The sequence below is a fragment of the Rhinolophus sinicus genome, chromosome 3 (assembly GCF_057876585.1).
Source record: "Rhinolophus sinicus isolate RSI-liver-muscle chromosome 3, RSI-T2T, whole genome shotgun sequence".
NCBI classification, from domain to species: domain Eukaryota; kingdom Metazoa; phylum Chordata; class Mammalia; order Chiroptera; family Rhinolophidae; genus Rhinolophus; species Rhinolophus sinicus.
Window position 1 is genome coordinate 115,105,941 of NC_142503.1, and position 15,605 is coordinate 115,121,545.

General features: G+C 37.8%; 1 protein-coding gene and 1 long non-coding RNA gene across 2 annotated transcripts in view; one reads left to right on the forward strand and one right to left on the reverse strand.

Moving 5' to 3' along the window:
• Nucleotides 1-634: 634 nt before the first annotated feature.
• Nucleotides 635-2,329, reverse strand: LOC141570630 (uncharacterized). The gene is made up of 3 exons (XR_012494854.2): nucleotides 2,234-2,329; nucleotides 1,454-1,533; nucleotides 635-693 (listed from the first exon to the last, which is right to left on the reverse strand). It is a non-coding gene; the product is annotated as an uncharacterized LOC141570630 (long non-coding RNA).
• Nucleotides 2,330-2,400: 71 nt separating this feature from the next.
• The window catches only part of SEC23A (SEC23 homolog A, COPII component), a 47,516-nt gene continuing 34,311 nt past the window's right edge, over nucleotides 2,401-15,605 (forward strand). Inside the window, exons 1-6 of the mRNA XM_019713638.3 lie at nucleotides 2,401-2,539; nucleotides 6,411-6,658; nucleotides 8,409-8,466; nucleotides 9,290-9,376; nucleotides 10,283-10,519; nucleotides 15,211-15,290. Of these exons, the coding sequence (XP_019569197.1) occupies nucleotides 6,438-6,658; nucleotides 8,409-8,466; nucleotides 9,290-9,376; nucleotides 10,283-10,519; nucleotides 15,211-15,290 (683 nt within the window). The 5' untranslated portion in view covers nucleotides 2,401-2,539; nucleotides 6,411-6,437. The remainder of the gene's footprint in view (nucleotides 2,540-6,410; nucleotides 6,659-8,408; nucleotides 8,467-9,289; nucleotides 9,377-10,282; nucleotides 10,520-15,210; nucleotides 15,291-15,605) is intronic.

Consider the following 15,605-nt stretch of genomic DNA (forward strand, 5'->3'; position numbering starts at 1 on the left):
TACTTGGTAAAGAATCAGCAGTCACTCAGATTAGCCCCGTTAGGGAGGTATGTGGTCATTCTGTGGTTTGGACAATCTTCCTGATTTTGTCTGAGTTCAGATATGATTATTGAGTAGTCTTGTTTTTGTCTTTATCCTTCAGCGTCACTGAGTGGCCTTGTCAGATATTGGTGTGCTGTGAAATGGTGTATATTCAACAGGAGAACAGTGTGATCTGACTGTGAATGCCAGGACAGCTCCTAACGATAGCTAGGCCCAGTTGATAGAGCCAGGCCAATTTCCGGTTCTCAGAGGCTCCTTTTCTCTTTCTCAAGGCTAAATGTTTTATACAGATTTCTCATTTAATCACTACAATATATTGTTACCCTAAGTGGTAGGTCCTATTGTTATTTTCATGTTAAGATGAAGAAACTGGGACAATCTTGTTTTGCTAAGAGCAGTATTTTTCATCTTTCATGATCTTTATGTGGATAATTTTACTTGATGATTCTGAAGTGGACAAATGCTAGTGGAAGTTGTATATACAAAGATGATGGGAAGGAAATAGGTAACCCAGAAATCAAAAATTATTTGGATTGATAATTTTTAAAACTAAAACTACAAATGTTTTACAATTAGGGAGAAAGCAAAGAAGATGGCTGTCTTCTCTTTAACAAAATTCCATGGGTTTTCTCTTTGTTCTTTGGAAGACATCTAAGAAAGAATAAAAGTCATGAAATATCAATTCTTACAAATAGAACTACAAAAAAAAACCCCTCAGAAAACTAAAGGTCAGTACACTAGATATTGATGACATATCTGAGGGTTTAATTCTTAAACTCAGTCACCCTAAAGTACATAAAGACAGATATAAATGAGTTTGTTACCCATCCTAATATTTATTTCATTGTAATAGGGGACAAAAGCGTTTGTTCACCTGAAAACAAAGGTATTATGACTTCCTAGTCTTCACTGAGCTGGATGGAAAAGATGCCTTTTTGGGGACCATGAAATGAATACAATTTCCAAAGGTGCTATACCTTGAGGATCCTCTCATCTGTGTCTAATTACCCTACTCCTTCTTGGATCTTATTTGTTTTTGCAGATGTCCTTAGTCTACCTTTATACCATTGCCCACAACTATTTACTTGCTGTGTTTTGTCAAGAATCCTCATTAAGGGAGCCTGAGTCCACTTTATTTGCAAGCCTCTATAAATTTTGGTTTTTGATTTCCATTTTCTCTTCAGGATTGTATTAAAAATTTTGACAAGCAATCTCATTCTCTTCTACCTTACAAAACAACCTTAGCATATACATTACAGAAAGAAAATGGTGCGTATCTGACTTTTCATGAATAGAAGCTTTGAAGAACAAGGATTTGACCATTTCTTCTATTCTGTAAAATGCTTATAAACTAAGCTTTTCAGGATTTTAGGTATTATATCCGGAATTAATTCCGTGAGCAACCCCTCACCGAAGGATAGGGTTCGTCTTAGACCGCCAAGCTCCAATTATCTTCCAACCTATTTGTGTCCCATTTTGCTCAGCTCTTTTCTTGAAAAGAGAAGAAAATGCATTAAGATTAATTAGCCAAAGATTGTGTTGTGTGTGTGTGTGTGTGTGTGTGTGTGTGTGTAGGGGTAGCAGAGGCAGTGTAGAAGGAAAGAGGTAAACTGACTAGGAATACACAAATAGTACGTAAATTCTTACAGACCCGGAATTTTGGCCTCTTTTCCTACGTCATATCACCAGCATCGCAACAATGCTTGGCACACATTAGCTGTTCAGCAAATACCATTGCACTAAGTGTAAAAACGAACTTCTCACTTTGTTTTTGTAAGGGGAGATATGGTTTGTAGTCTAGGAATCAATCAGGGCCCTAGAGGAGAGGATGTCCTAGAGGACGTCTCCATTTCTCCTGGCGAGCAAAGGAGTCTGAGTGGCGACGGAAGAAATTCCAGTTCTCCCTGGGGCCCGCAGAGGGTGGGATCCGCAGCAGCTCCGGGGAGAGGGGAAAGGCGCTCGACTCCGCAACCCCATTCTCCAGCTCCAACACCGCCAGGCTCGCGCGGCATCCACGTTCCTCTGTGGGGTTTGTCCCCGTCGCCCCGCCCCTCCGGTCCGTCTCTGCCCCTTCCGCTCTATCCCCTCCTTCTCGTCCCCTCCCCCGAGCCCGCTCCGCTGAGTCCCGCACCGCGCCCTACAGTTTCCTACTCCAGTCGCTCTGCACCTCCAGCTTGGTTACGCTCCCTACCTCTTGTCACTCCACGTCCCCACCCCGAGGTCGACTCCGCGCGCGTCCTCACCCTCCCGTTCAGTTTCCTGGCCGGGTCGCCCCGCCTCTCGGCTTCGTCCCCGGCCCTTTCTCCTCACGCCCCGCCCTCTTGACGTGGCAGAGGCGGCACCAGTCGTGTTGACCCCGCGGAATTGTGCTCAGAGGGCGGAGGCGGGGCGGCGCCGGCCTTGATTGCAGTGCCACGGCTGCTTTAGCTCGGCGGATAGGACTGATTTTGCAAGGCCGAGTCTGCGACAGGCGAGGGTCTCGTAAGGGGACACTGAGGTAAGGACCGACTTCAGGGCTGCCTTCTCCCGGCTCCTCTGGGGGCCGCGGGCCTCAGCGGGAAGCGGGGAAGGGACGGCTGTGCGGCGGCTGGCTACCTGGCGGGCGGGGGTCCCAAGGGTGGTGCCCGCTCTGCTGTCTTGGTGCCTCGGGACAGCCAGGGCGCACCCGGGCCCGGCGGGGCAGCCTTGAGCCCTGAATCGTCACCCTTTCACCTACCACCCTTTGCTTCTTTCTCCCGGGGCTTTTCACCCAGCTCCCCTGGATCAGGGTGGGGGGAATCGAGTGAGAAACGGGTGTTGGAGCATCTCGCCCAGCATCCCACCCACGCCTCCGGGGCTCTTTGCTTTCCCCGTTCCAGCCCATCTCAGCCCATCGCCACTGGGCACTTGGATTTCTTGGTTCATTACTTGCCAGATCTCAAGTGCTCTAGACTTTGAACCGAGGTGATTTGGTCACCCGTACTTCGGCCTTGGGAGTTAAAAGGGAAAGGGAGAAAAGTCAAGAAAAGACGACGCCTTGGGCCTTCATTACAAATAGAGTTCACATCTGACCAATCTTACCTGTTGTGCTTCCAGTTCGGCCTTAGTGTTTTCCCGTTTTGGTGGAAAAGGAAAAGTCATAGTAAACCTACACATAACCACTAATGAGAGTGTTTGTCGAATTAACGTTTCCACTTGAACTTCCTCAACCCTCTTCAAAGCCTGGGATAACTTGTCAAATTAACTTGGTTAAAAAAAGTTTTAGATTTAAATATAAATACAGGTTAAGTTTCCTTCTTGTCCTTCTCCGGTAGTCTTAATATTTTGGAAGTCCAATTATTTTTAATTGACTCATAGAATTTTAAAGTTAGAAAAGGGCCTTGTAGTTTTCTAGCCCGTAGCCCTCATCTTATTGATGAGAAATTGAGAATCAGAGAGGTTATTTGTCTAATACAAAGCTAGTCATCCGAAGTAGTTGAGGACACTTCATTGAAGATTTTACAACTGAAAAAAGTAGCAGGCACATTTAATTGTTAACAAATACATCTGATTGGTAGGAACTATATTTTACCTGGTTTTCACTTAGGTATCTATAAAAGGGCTAAAATGGGAATATTGAAAAACTATCGTAGGTAAAGCCGTTTAAAGTACTGTGTGCTGGTATATTTGATAAGCTAGGTTAAAGTCATATAACTGCTTTGCTTTCCTTTTAGTTTTACCATGAGAAATTATTTAGCCAAAGTAACTCCCGCGGATTATAAATTGTGCTGAAAAATAACACATTTGTTTAGAATGGTCTTTTGTACCACTTTAAAAAAATGTGTAATGACTAGTATGTTAAAGTCTGCATGTTAATATGGTGTTTGTGTCATATTCATTTGGGTTTAAGCTTTTATGAAAACATAATAGGGGAGAGAGTGCTTATCAAATAATGGCATTTTATAAAAAGCTAGTTTGTAGAAAGGACTTTATTTCACGTGTGTCATTGTTGGATATGAGACCAACCCTAGCAAATTTTATGCTAGAATTAGTGATTTTAGGGTTGTACAATTGCATGACTATGTAATTGGACCAGTTAAGAAGAAACAGATGGGGTGTTTTTCAAAATACTGCTGGAAAGTGAGAACGTAAGAAATAAATGTCATTTAGGAGCAAATACGACCTTAGAGCAGAGAGACAGTGAGGAAGAGGAAGGGAATTGTGCTCAAGTATCACTCAGGTGATATTTAGTTTGTCCTAATAAAAAGGAGTGGAATTACAATCCAGCATTGTTACCTGTTGTAGAAACTTAAACCTGGCTATTGCCTGTGTGTAAATGTCTTCATGCTAAGTCTCATAGAGCCTTTCTCTACTAGGCTCCCTGATTGAATTAAGCCCTAATGTCCCAAAGGCAGTGAACCCTTTAAACATTATTGAGGATTCAAAACAAACACCATACACCAAACCTAGTTCATTGGAAGACAGGTGGATTTTCATATCTGCTTCTGCATTCAATCTATTGTGATATGTTGTTTTTGTTAAATTGTATGAAGGAAATCTGGCTCACATAGATATGTAGCTGGAAAAAGGAGGGCTATTTTAATAGCTTTTTCAGATGTGCATATTCTTCTTTGATATTATATCAAAAACTGAACAGTTTTAATTAAGAAATCGAGGGTTAATTGCAGTGTGGAATGTGAAACCTTAAAAGTGAACTTTTCTGTTGCATTAAAACCCATTGGTCTGTACTGCATTTTGCATGGATCATTTACCCATGCATGATTTTGTAACATGACATGATCATTTGGGAGATATTGCTTCACTGAAGAATGTATATCTCTCAAATAATGACATGTTTCATTATACAATATTAAAACAAAACAAAACTCACATACCACTGATCAACAAAAAAGTCATTACCTATTAGGAAGCTGTAAAGCTCAAGGTAGTGGATACAAGTTTTCAAAAATTTTAATACTTGCTTGAAAGCTCAAATTTTATCACTGGTGACAAATACTATGAATTATTTTCCAGGTGACAGCCTCATTTACCAATTTTTGAGAAAATGTATTGCAGATGCCTAATGTATTTAAGAAATTGAGAAAATTTCTTGGAGAATTGAGAAAATAATCACTCAAAACATTTTTTATATTTTTTGGTTCCTGATTGGTCTGGTATATTTTAATAGGTACTTTAATGCTTTTTGGTGATGCATTTTAGATGCAGCTTAGATTATGGGTGTAATTAAATAATGAACAGAAAACTTCATTTGCTTTATTGTCTGTAGAAATAATGAGAGGGATTGCGTAGTCCTAGAATTTATAGTCATATCTGTAGCATGGAAGCTGTTGCTGAAAACTGGGTTTCTCTCTTGTCGGTTCCCTGTGTTAGAATTGAGGTTGGCATCTTCTAATTTCCCTCTATCTTTCAACAGACACTTTTACCATTATCTTTCAACAGCCACTTTTTCTTGGAAGCTCATACCATCCTTCTCAAAGCTATCTCCTATATTTACCTTCACGGTAACAAATTTAGTTATCTTAACATTTCTCTTTATTCTGTATCAACCTTTGGACAACCCATGGTTACTGTTGATTAGCGTAAGATTCTCTACTTGTCTTTCAGATTCCGATAAGAAATAGTGTTTAATTTTTATTTTATGATTAATGGAGGTATAATTGGCATCTTATTTCTTTTAAAGAAGAAAAAGTTCTTAGCTGCTTAAGATACTTAGATTTGTTAAGCTTCACTTTTTGTAACTTGTATTATCAAAATCTATCTGAAATTTTTCTAAAATTAAAGTTATTATTGTATGTTATATACTTTTATCAAATTATACTGTTCCTTCCCTCACTTGTATTTGAGAATCAGTTCCTCATCCCGTCGTTGTTCTTAACAACTTCAGCATCCAGGTTGGCTGCTTTGGTACTGTACCTTCATAATTCTTCAGTCCTTAATGTCCTTCATCATTCTCACAAATCTTTTGCCAGCTACATAGCACTTGAAATTATCCTTTCAGATCTTTAATTTTTACAGTTTGTTTCCATCACTAACCACTGTTGCAGTTTGAGAGCCAGAGATAGAATTGTTGCCTAGGTAGGAAAGCTGGCATCCTGGATAGGCAGGTAGAGAGTAACAAGATGGAGGTGCTTCTTGATACTGGCCCCTAACCAGAGTGGCATCCCTCTCCCCCTGGTAGTAAATTTTACTACCTCTCATTGGGCCTACTGAGCATTGGGTTCAGCAGAGTCTTTTAGTGTTTTGTTATCAGTGGGGTTATTGTTGCTTGCTAATTTTTTTCTGAGGTAAGTATTTTAATTTGGTCATGATTTCTAACGGATTAATAGTGCTAAAAGTGGGAAAAACTTTTCAATTTTATTAAAAGAATTTGAAAATGTCTTTTAATTTAGTTACAGAAATAAGAATCAAGCTCTACAATGACAACCTATTTGGAATTCATCCAACAAAATGAAGAACGCGATGGAGTCCGATTTAGTTGGAATGTTTGGCCATCAAGTCGACTGGAAGCTACAAGAATGGTTGTTCCAGTAGCAGCCCTGTTTACTCCACTGAAGGAGAGACCCGATTTACCACCTATTCAATATGAACCTGTTTTGTGTAGTAGGACCACTTGCCGTGCAGTTTTGAATCCTTTATGGTAATTAAAATATATGGAAAAAACTAATGTGACAGTCTGATTTAAAAATGTAATTTCTTTCTTGCTCATTTATATACAAATGTCTTTGTTTTTGTTTGTAGTTATTTTTTTCAAATTAGGTTAGTCAAATCCAAAGAGTAGTGAGGAGAAGTGAGGTGTTGAGAGACCAAATGTAAAACTGTCCCTATATAAGCCATTAGATTCTATCAGTATTCTCTAGATACTGGTGCTGGCTGTGTATCACCCCATTTCATGTCATTAGAAAAGTCATAATTGAAAAATATTATGGTGTTTGAAAAATGTTATGATTTCTTGTTGCATAAGCAGAATCTCAGGAATCATCTTATATTCCTCTTTCTACTCTCTCTTTCCCCGACCAGCCCACTAGCAAATCTGGTCGATTCCACCTCCAGAGTATTACTAATTCTGTCTCTTATATTCATCTCTGTTAGTATATTCTATTAATACTTCAAATACACTCTCTTTTTCCTGGCCAGTTTCATTATCTTCTAACTGGTCTCCCTAGTCTCTTCACCCAGAAGCTAGGGTTTTGCAAATGGTATCAGATTATTAAAATCCTCCAATAGTTTCTTACCATACTATTGGTAAGAAGGAATGAAAAATCCAAATCCCTTTTGAAGACCTCTAAAGCCCTACATTATCTAGCCTCTATGTATTTCTGCCTTCATCTTGTATCATCCATTTTCTTATTCTCATCTACATGATACCTTACCTTCTTTCAGATTTTTGAATATACTAATACTTATTCGTACCTTGGAACTTGTGCAATAGCTGTGTATTCTGCCTGGATTGCTCTGCCCCCCCAGATATTCCTGTGACTGAGTTTCTTTTTCTTTTTTTTTTCTTTTTTTCCCCAAGATTTTATTGGGGAAGGGGAACAGGACTTTATTGGGGACTTAAGTGTGTACTTCCATAATTTTTTCCAAGTTAACTTGTTCTTTCAATCTTAGTTGTGAAGGGCGCAGCCCAGCTCCAGGTCCTGTTGCCATTGTTAGTTGCAGGGGGTGTAGCCCACCATCCCTTGCAGGAGTTAAGGTGTCGAACCCGGCAACCTTGTGATTGAGAGCCCACGGGCTCATGTGGGAATCAAACCGGCAGCCTTCAGCATTAGCAGCACAGAGCTCCAACTGCCTCAGCCACTGGGCCGGCCCCCCATTTAGGGCATACTTCAGTTGTTTAAGGAGGCCTTCCTTTAAAATAGCCCTCCCAAACACACTGTCACATTCCTGCTCTGTTTTCTTTAATCCTAACTATTATCACTGTCTAAAAGTATCTTTTGTGTTTGTGTATCTACTTGTCTATTACCTGTCTTTCTCTTCTAGAATATATGCTTAACGAGACTAGGGGCCTTTGCTTTCTTGTTTACTGTCACCAGCACTTAAAATAGTACCTGGTACATACTAAGCAGTCAATAAATATGTTTTTGAATTGAGTTAATGTTTTCTAGATCTGAGTAGAAGTTATTAAGTCATTTAAGGAAAAAAATAGGATTATCTTAATTTTATTTATATTTGCTACATTACTAAATTTTATAATATTCATTTAGGTGAACTTGTATATGTTAAAAGTATGGCATAGGTATTGACAACATTTAAAAAATACATGGCTTTTAAAGATCACTTTGACTATCAAGTTAATGCATTCATGTTTTAGAAAGATATTTAATTGAGATTAGAATCATTGTAAAATTGAACTGAAACATGAGCTATTGTGTCTTTTCTTAAAACAGTCAAGTGGATTATCGAGCAAAACTCTGGGCTTGCAACTTTTGTTATCAAAGGAATCAGGTAAGAAAACCCCCATTGCATATGTTAATGCTGTAATACTGGTCTAAATACGTATATTTAAAAAGAAAGATGAAATCTTTTCTTATATGATAAAAATACCAATTTTTTTTTTTTTTTTTTAAGATTTTTTTGGGGAAGGGGAACAGGATTTTATTGGGGAACAGTGTGTACTTCCAGGCCTTTTTCCAAGTCAAGTTGTTGTCCTTTCAATCTTAGTTGTGGAGGGTGCCATTCAGCTTCAAGTTGTCCTTTCAGTCTTAGTTGTGGAGGGCGCAGCTCAGCTCCAGGTCCAGTTGCCGTTGCCGGAGTCGAACTGGCAACCTTGTGATTGAGAGCCTGCGCTCCAACCCACTGAACCATCCGGGAGCTCAGTGGCAGCTCAGCTCAAGGTGCCGTGTTCAATTTTAGTTGCAGGGGGCAGAGCCCACCATCACTTGCGGGAGTCGAGGAATCGAACTGGCAACCTTGTGGTTGAGAGCCCGTGCTCCAACCAACTGAGCCATCCGGGAGGCAGCTCAGTTCAAGGTGCCATGTTCAATCTTAGTTGCAGGGGGCGGAGCCCACCATCCCTTTGAGGGACTCAAGGAATTGAACTGGCAACCTTGTGGTTGAGAGCCCACTGGCCCATGTGTGAATCCAACCAGCAGCCTTCAGAGTTAGTAGCTTGGAGCTCTAACCGCCTGAGCCACTGGGCCGGCCCCCAAAATACCAATTTTTAAAAATAATTAAATGATCAGGAAGTATTTATTTTTAGTTTAAAATTTCATTATTCTTTCTGGCAAATAATTTGTTATATTAAATTTTTTTTTTTTTCTATCTGTAGTTTCCACCTACTTACGCTGGTATATCGGAACTGAATCAGCCTGCTGAACTTTTACCTCAGTTTTCTAGCATTGAATATGTAGTTCTGGTAAGAACATACAAATAGATCTTTAAGGAAGTTTTAAGTATCTAGTAATTTGCTTTATACCAAAATAATTGTTAAATTGAGATGACTTAAAAGGCATCATTCTTGATTTTCACATTGAATTGAAGGAACATTTCAAAGGTAAGACCTCAACCTCTCAAGGTCATTTTAAGCAAGGTATTTAAATAAGATATTAATTTCTGTTGTAGATATTTAGTGGATGGCCAGGATATTAGATGGGATGGTGTGCTTTGCTATACTGAGTAGATCAATAAACACTAAAAGACTAATTTTGCTTTGTAGGTAGAAGATCAGTTTACAAATATTAGGTTGGTGCAAAAGTAATTGTGGTTTTTACAATTGTTTTTAACCTTTTAAACCGCAATTACTTTTGCATCAACCTAATACTCAGTAAATATGATACTGGAACATGATGATACATTTCCAAGTCTGGTTAATGAAATAATTGTTGCTTTGGCCCTTGATAGGAAAATCACTTTTTTTCCTCTTTCTGAACAACTAGCTTTATGTAGTTGTCTCTATATTTAAGATCAAAAATAAAAATATGCTTTGTACATATTGTAGAGAAAGCAGAATATGGTTCACTTAAGCCAGTCAGTAATTTGTCCAGCCTGGCTAGTTTCTATAATAATAAAAAATGAATGTCTCCTCTGTGTAACTGTAAATAATGTTTTTAAACTTAATTTTTCACTTGATGATTTGCCTTGGATGTCTCTCCATGCATATATAACCTGTTTTATTGCTGAAATGGCTTTATTAGGATTCTATTGTATGAATGTACCATAAATTATTTAATCCGTCGTTTATTGATTAGCCTTATATATTGTGCTGAAGTGTTAATACTTTTAAAACAACATTTTTTTTTCTTATGGCAACATTTTTTAATAGCGTGGTCCTCAGATGCCTTTGATATTCCTCTATGTGGTTGATACTTGCATGGAAGATGAAGATTTACAAGCCCTGAAAGAATCTATGCAGATGTCCTTAAGTCTTTTACCACCTACAGCTTTGGTTGGACTTATTACTTTTGGGAGAATGGTGCAGGTTCATGAACTTGGATGTGAAGGCATTTCAAAAAGCTATGTCTTCAGAGGAACAAAAGATCTGTCTGCCAAGCAACTGCAGGTAAACCACAAGACTGGTAGTTTCCACCTATCTGTGAGCATCACTCTATACATATGTGTAAAAGCCTCCTGGATATAAGTTTCTAGAAAATATTTTTATTATAATTGACTAATATAATTGTAACAGAGGCTTTACATTTAGTGTCAGTTTTCTTTCAGTTGCCTTAAGTTGTCATACAGATTGAAGATCTTGCACTTTTCTCGGTATCTTTAATATTTAGAGTAAAAGTGAAAGTATTTTACTAGAGATTTGAAGGTCTTATAGAAGAGTCATGCTAAAGACTGAGAGAAAGCAACCACAGAATATTAGCTTTTGTGTCTTGATTTCTTACTTAAGAACTAAACACTTTCATTATGTTTGGCAAAGGGAAATATTTTAAGGCTTCAGAGTTTTTAATATAAAAACTATGAATGTATATATTTTTTTCATACACTAGTACAACATTTTTATCTTTGGGGCAAATCGAAGCTTTAGCTTTCGAGACAGGGGAGTTATGTGTAGCATACTAGGATCGTCTGGGAACATTTTTCAAAATTTTTTTCTCTGCCCAGAGATTTTGATAGACCATGAGAGAGTGAGTGAATATGTGCTTATATTGGGAGGTGGTTGGGAGGGTAGGATTGCTCATGTAAGTATTTTGAAAAACTTTCTAAATGGTTCTGATACAACTCCCACTTGAGAACTGTTACTCTAGAAGATGGTACATAAACCTGGCATAAAGTAGACAGACATGAAATCAGACTTTGGAGGCACCCAGGTAGCGCAAAATGAAAAAGAAAAGATTTCGAGGATGACTCTAATTGAAGCTTGGCAGGCTGGGGTAGTAGTGCTGAAGTTAATGGAGATAGAAAAACTGGAGGAATTTGCAGGTTTGGATGAGGATAGTGCACAGTGAATAAGACAGTGAGTGAGTAGGAAATAAGATTTGAGGAAGTGGAGAGAATTAGAGTCTGTGTTCTTTCCAGTGGTGGTTGTTGAAGATAAGTAAGGAAAGTGATAGTGTGGAGATCTGAGAGATACCTGAGTGAAAGCGGTTTCATTTCGGAGGGACACTTGAATATGTTTATGAACGGAAGGGAAAGACACTAAAGAGGGTTTGTGAAAGCAAGAATGAGATGAGGGCAATGAGGCGGGGATTCCTTCAGGAGCACAGAAAACGAATTACTTTGGAGGATCATCTATTTCCATGAGACAGGAGAGAAAGAGGGCAAGTTGTAACTTCTCTGTGCCTTAGTTTTTTCATCTGTAAAAGGGAGATAAGAATAGTAAATAGTATTCTTACAGGGTGGTCATGAGAATTAAATGGATGTGCCTTTAAGTGTTTGCTATTGTTATTTTTAAATTGTAAGTATATTTAAAGTGATTTATTCTTTAGATAGAAAACCCTAAAGACGCCACCAAAAAACTATTAGAAACAATAAACAAATACAGTAAAGTTGCAGGATATAAAATCAATGTACAAAAATCCATTGCATTCCTATATACTAATAATGAAATTTCAGAAAAAGAAATGAAAAAAAATTTATTTGCAATTGCAACAAAAAGAATAAAATACCTAGGAATAAATTTAACAAAGGATGTGAAGGACCTACACACTGAAAACTGTAAGACATTTTGAAAAGAAATTGAAGAAGACACGGAAAGATATTCCGTGTTTATGGATTGGAAGAATCAACGTAGTTAAAATAGCCATATTACCCAAAGCAATATTCAGATTTAATACAATCCCCATCAAAATCCCAATGGCATTTTTTAAAGAAACAGAACAAAAAATAATCAGATTTGCATGGGATCACAAAAGACTGAGTAGCCAAAGCAGTTCTTAGAAAAAAGAACAAGGCTGGATGTATCACACTTCCTGACTTCAGTTTATACCACAAAACGACAGTAATCAAAGCAGCATGATATCAGCAGAAAAACAGATACAGATCTATGGGATAGAATTTAGAACCCAGAAATAAACCCGTGTGTGTGTGTGTGTGTGTGTGTGTGTGTGTGTGTGTGTGTTTATGTTTATGTATATAAGCAGATAATTTTCAACGAAGGAGCCAAAAACACAATGGAGAAAAGAAAACCTCTTCAATAAATGGTGCTGGGAAAACTGGAAAGCCATGTGCAAAAGAATGAAACTAGACTGCTGTCACCATATTCCAAAGTTAACTCAAAATGGATCTAAGATCTGAAATAATAAACTACATAGAAGAAAGCATAGGTACTAAACTTATGGACCTTGGACTCAGAGATAATTTTATGAATCTGACCTCAAAGGCAAGGGAAGTAAAAGCTAAAATAAAGAAATAGAACTATATCAAACTAAAAAGCTTCTGCACAGCAAAAGAAACCATCAACAAAACAAAGCAGCAATCAACCGAAAGGGTGGAGATATTTGCAAAGAACACCTCTGATAAGGGGATAATACCCCAAATATATAAAGAACTCATATAAGTCAACAACAACAACAAAAACAATACAATTAAAAAATGGGCAGAGGACATGAACAGACACTTCTCCCAAGAAGGCATATAAATGGCCAACAACTATATGAAAAGATGCTCAACTTAACTAGTTATTAGGGAATTGCAAATTAAAACCCCAATGAGATACCACCTCACACCTGTGAGAATGGCTGTTATCAACGAGACAAATAATAAAAGTATTGGAGAAGTTGTGGAGAAAAAAGAACCCTGCTGGTGGGAATGTAAATGGGTACAGCCACTATGGAAAACAGTATGGAGGTTCCTCAAAAAAATAACAATTACCATACGACTCAGCAATCCCTCTTTTGGGTATCTGCCCCAAAAATCTTAAAACATAAAATGTACCCCTATGTTCATTGCAGTATTATTCACAGTGGCCAAGACATGGAAACAATCAAAGTGTCCTTCGATAGATGATTGGATAAAGACGATGTGGTACATATATACAATGGAATATTACTTGGCCCTGAGAAAAGATGAAATACTGCCATTTGCGACAACATGGATGGATCTTGAGATTATCATGCTAAACGAATTAAGTCAGAAAAAGTTGTGAACCATATGACTTCACTCGTATGTGGGATATAAAACTGAAAGCAACAAAAGAACAAAACAAACAAAGAAACTCATAGACACAACACTTTAGTGGTTACCATAGGGTAAGGGGGGGGGAGGGTGGTAGAAGAGGGAAGAAAGGGGCTCAAGTATATGGTGATGGAAAGAGAACTGGCTCTGGGTGGTGAGCACACAATGTGATATATAGATGATGTATTATAGAAATTCACACTTGAAACTTATATAATTAACCAGTGTTACCCCAATAACTAATAAATTAAAAAAAAGATCAAACTATCAACCCCCCCCAACTAAAGTGGTTTAATGTTCTGATTATAGAGTACATTTTACCTAAATAATATAATACACATATAACACATAAAACATCGGCATTTTTGAAATAGACAATGAATGCCTGCAGACTAAAGTGTTTCTGCTCCCTTAAAGTGTTTTTATCTTCCATCTCTAACCATCTGGTTGAAATAAGTCTGATCTTTGCTCCCCAAATAATCCTGGATTCAAATCTTAAACTCTTCTAGTTGTGTGATCTTGGGTTGATCTCTGTGCTTGTCTTTTTCATGCTCTATGGAAAGGTATAAACTATATCTACTTTGCAAGGTTGTTATTACTGCTAAATAAAATAATGTAAGTGAGAATACTCAGTATGGTGTAAACTATTATAGGGCTTTGTAGCAAAACCTGGATTAATATCTTGCTTTGTCACTAGTTGTGTAATTTTAGGCTAATTACTTAGCCTTTCTGAGTGTCAGTTTTCATTAGTACAGCGGGGATTAAGGAATCTACTTCATTATTGTTTTGTGTGGAAATAGTATATATATAGTTTAGCACATAATAAGTCTTCAGTACAAAGTTGCTATGCCTGCTAGCAGTAGGAAATAACTGCAGTATTAGTTCAATAACTTTTTCTTCGCAAATCTGTAGACGTTCTGATTTTCTGTCACATACTTTTACTCTATTCATGACTGAGCATTTCTAGATTCAACCAAACTTTAGTAAAATAACATTATTGTATATGTCTAGAGAGGAATAATGCACACTTCTAAAATTCAAAACAAACCTGGCAGTTTGGCTAGGTATTAAGTCCGAAAATTAACAAGTATAGATATACAAAGTATGTGTACCTTATAATCCCCCTTTAATACGATGCCATGTGCCCCTCCTACATCACACTTATAATAATTGAAATTTTACACTTAAATATTTGATTAACTCCTGTCTCTTTCACCAGATTTTAATTTCCTTAAGGTCAGGAACTATATATTTTTTCACTGTTAGATGCCTGGCACATAACAGGTACTTGTGATAACAGTTGCTGAAAGGGATGAACGAATACAAGTTAAGAAATATAGACATTTAAGTTGCACAGTAACTTAATTTGACTATTATAAAAAATATTTCAGAGCTGGTGTCTCTTTGCTCACATAGCACCTTGGACTTTCGGTTTTTGATTATTTCACTGTGTTGTTATTGTTTAAATGACAGTCTCCCCACTGGGCCTTTGGCTTTCTGAAGAAGGAGACTTTGCATTCTTTGTTCTCGTGTTCCTAATGCCTAGCCCAGCACCTTGAGGATGGTAAATAGTTGATATATCTTTGTAGGAGTAGTGAAATGGATATCACAGAGATTATCTCTTTACAGGAAATGCTGGGCCTCTCTAAAGTACCTGTCACTCAAGCAACACGTGGTCCTCAGGTACAGCAGCCACCTCCTTCCAACAGGTAATAAATAATTGAATATGGCAGAGAATTTGACAGTTCATGCAGCTATTTTAAGCATCATCCCCTTAACTTGAATATAGACATTCAATAATACTATATGGCTAAATATTTTTAGGAATATACAATATGTTCGTATACTTTTTAAAGAGTTGAGGCAGAATCATTTCACTGAAATGGTTGATTTCTCATCATTATAATGTAAGGAGTTACTTCAATTTTGATATATTCCTGATTTTCTGTTTTTAAGTTCAGAAAAAACTTAATTTTTGTGGTTGAGGGCAGCCAAGCAATAACAGGGCCTCAGAAACTTTTCAT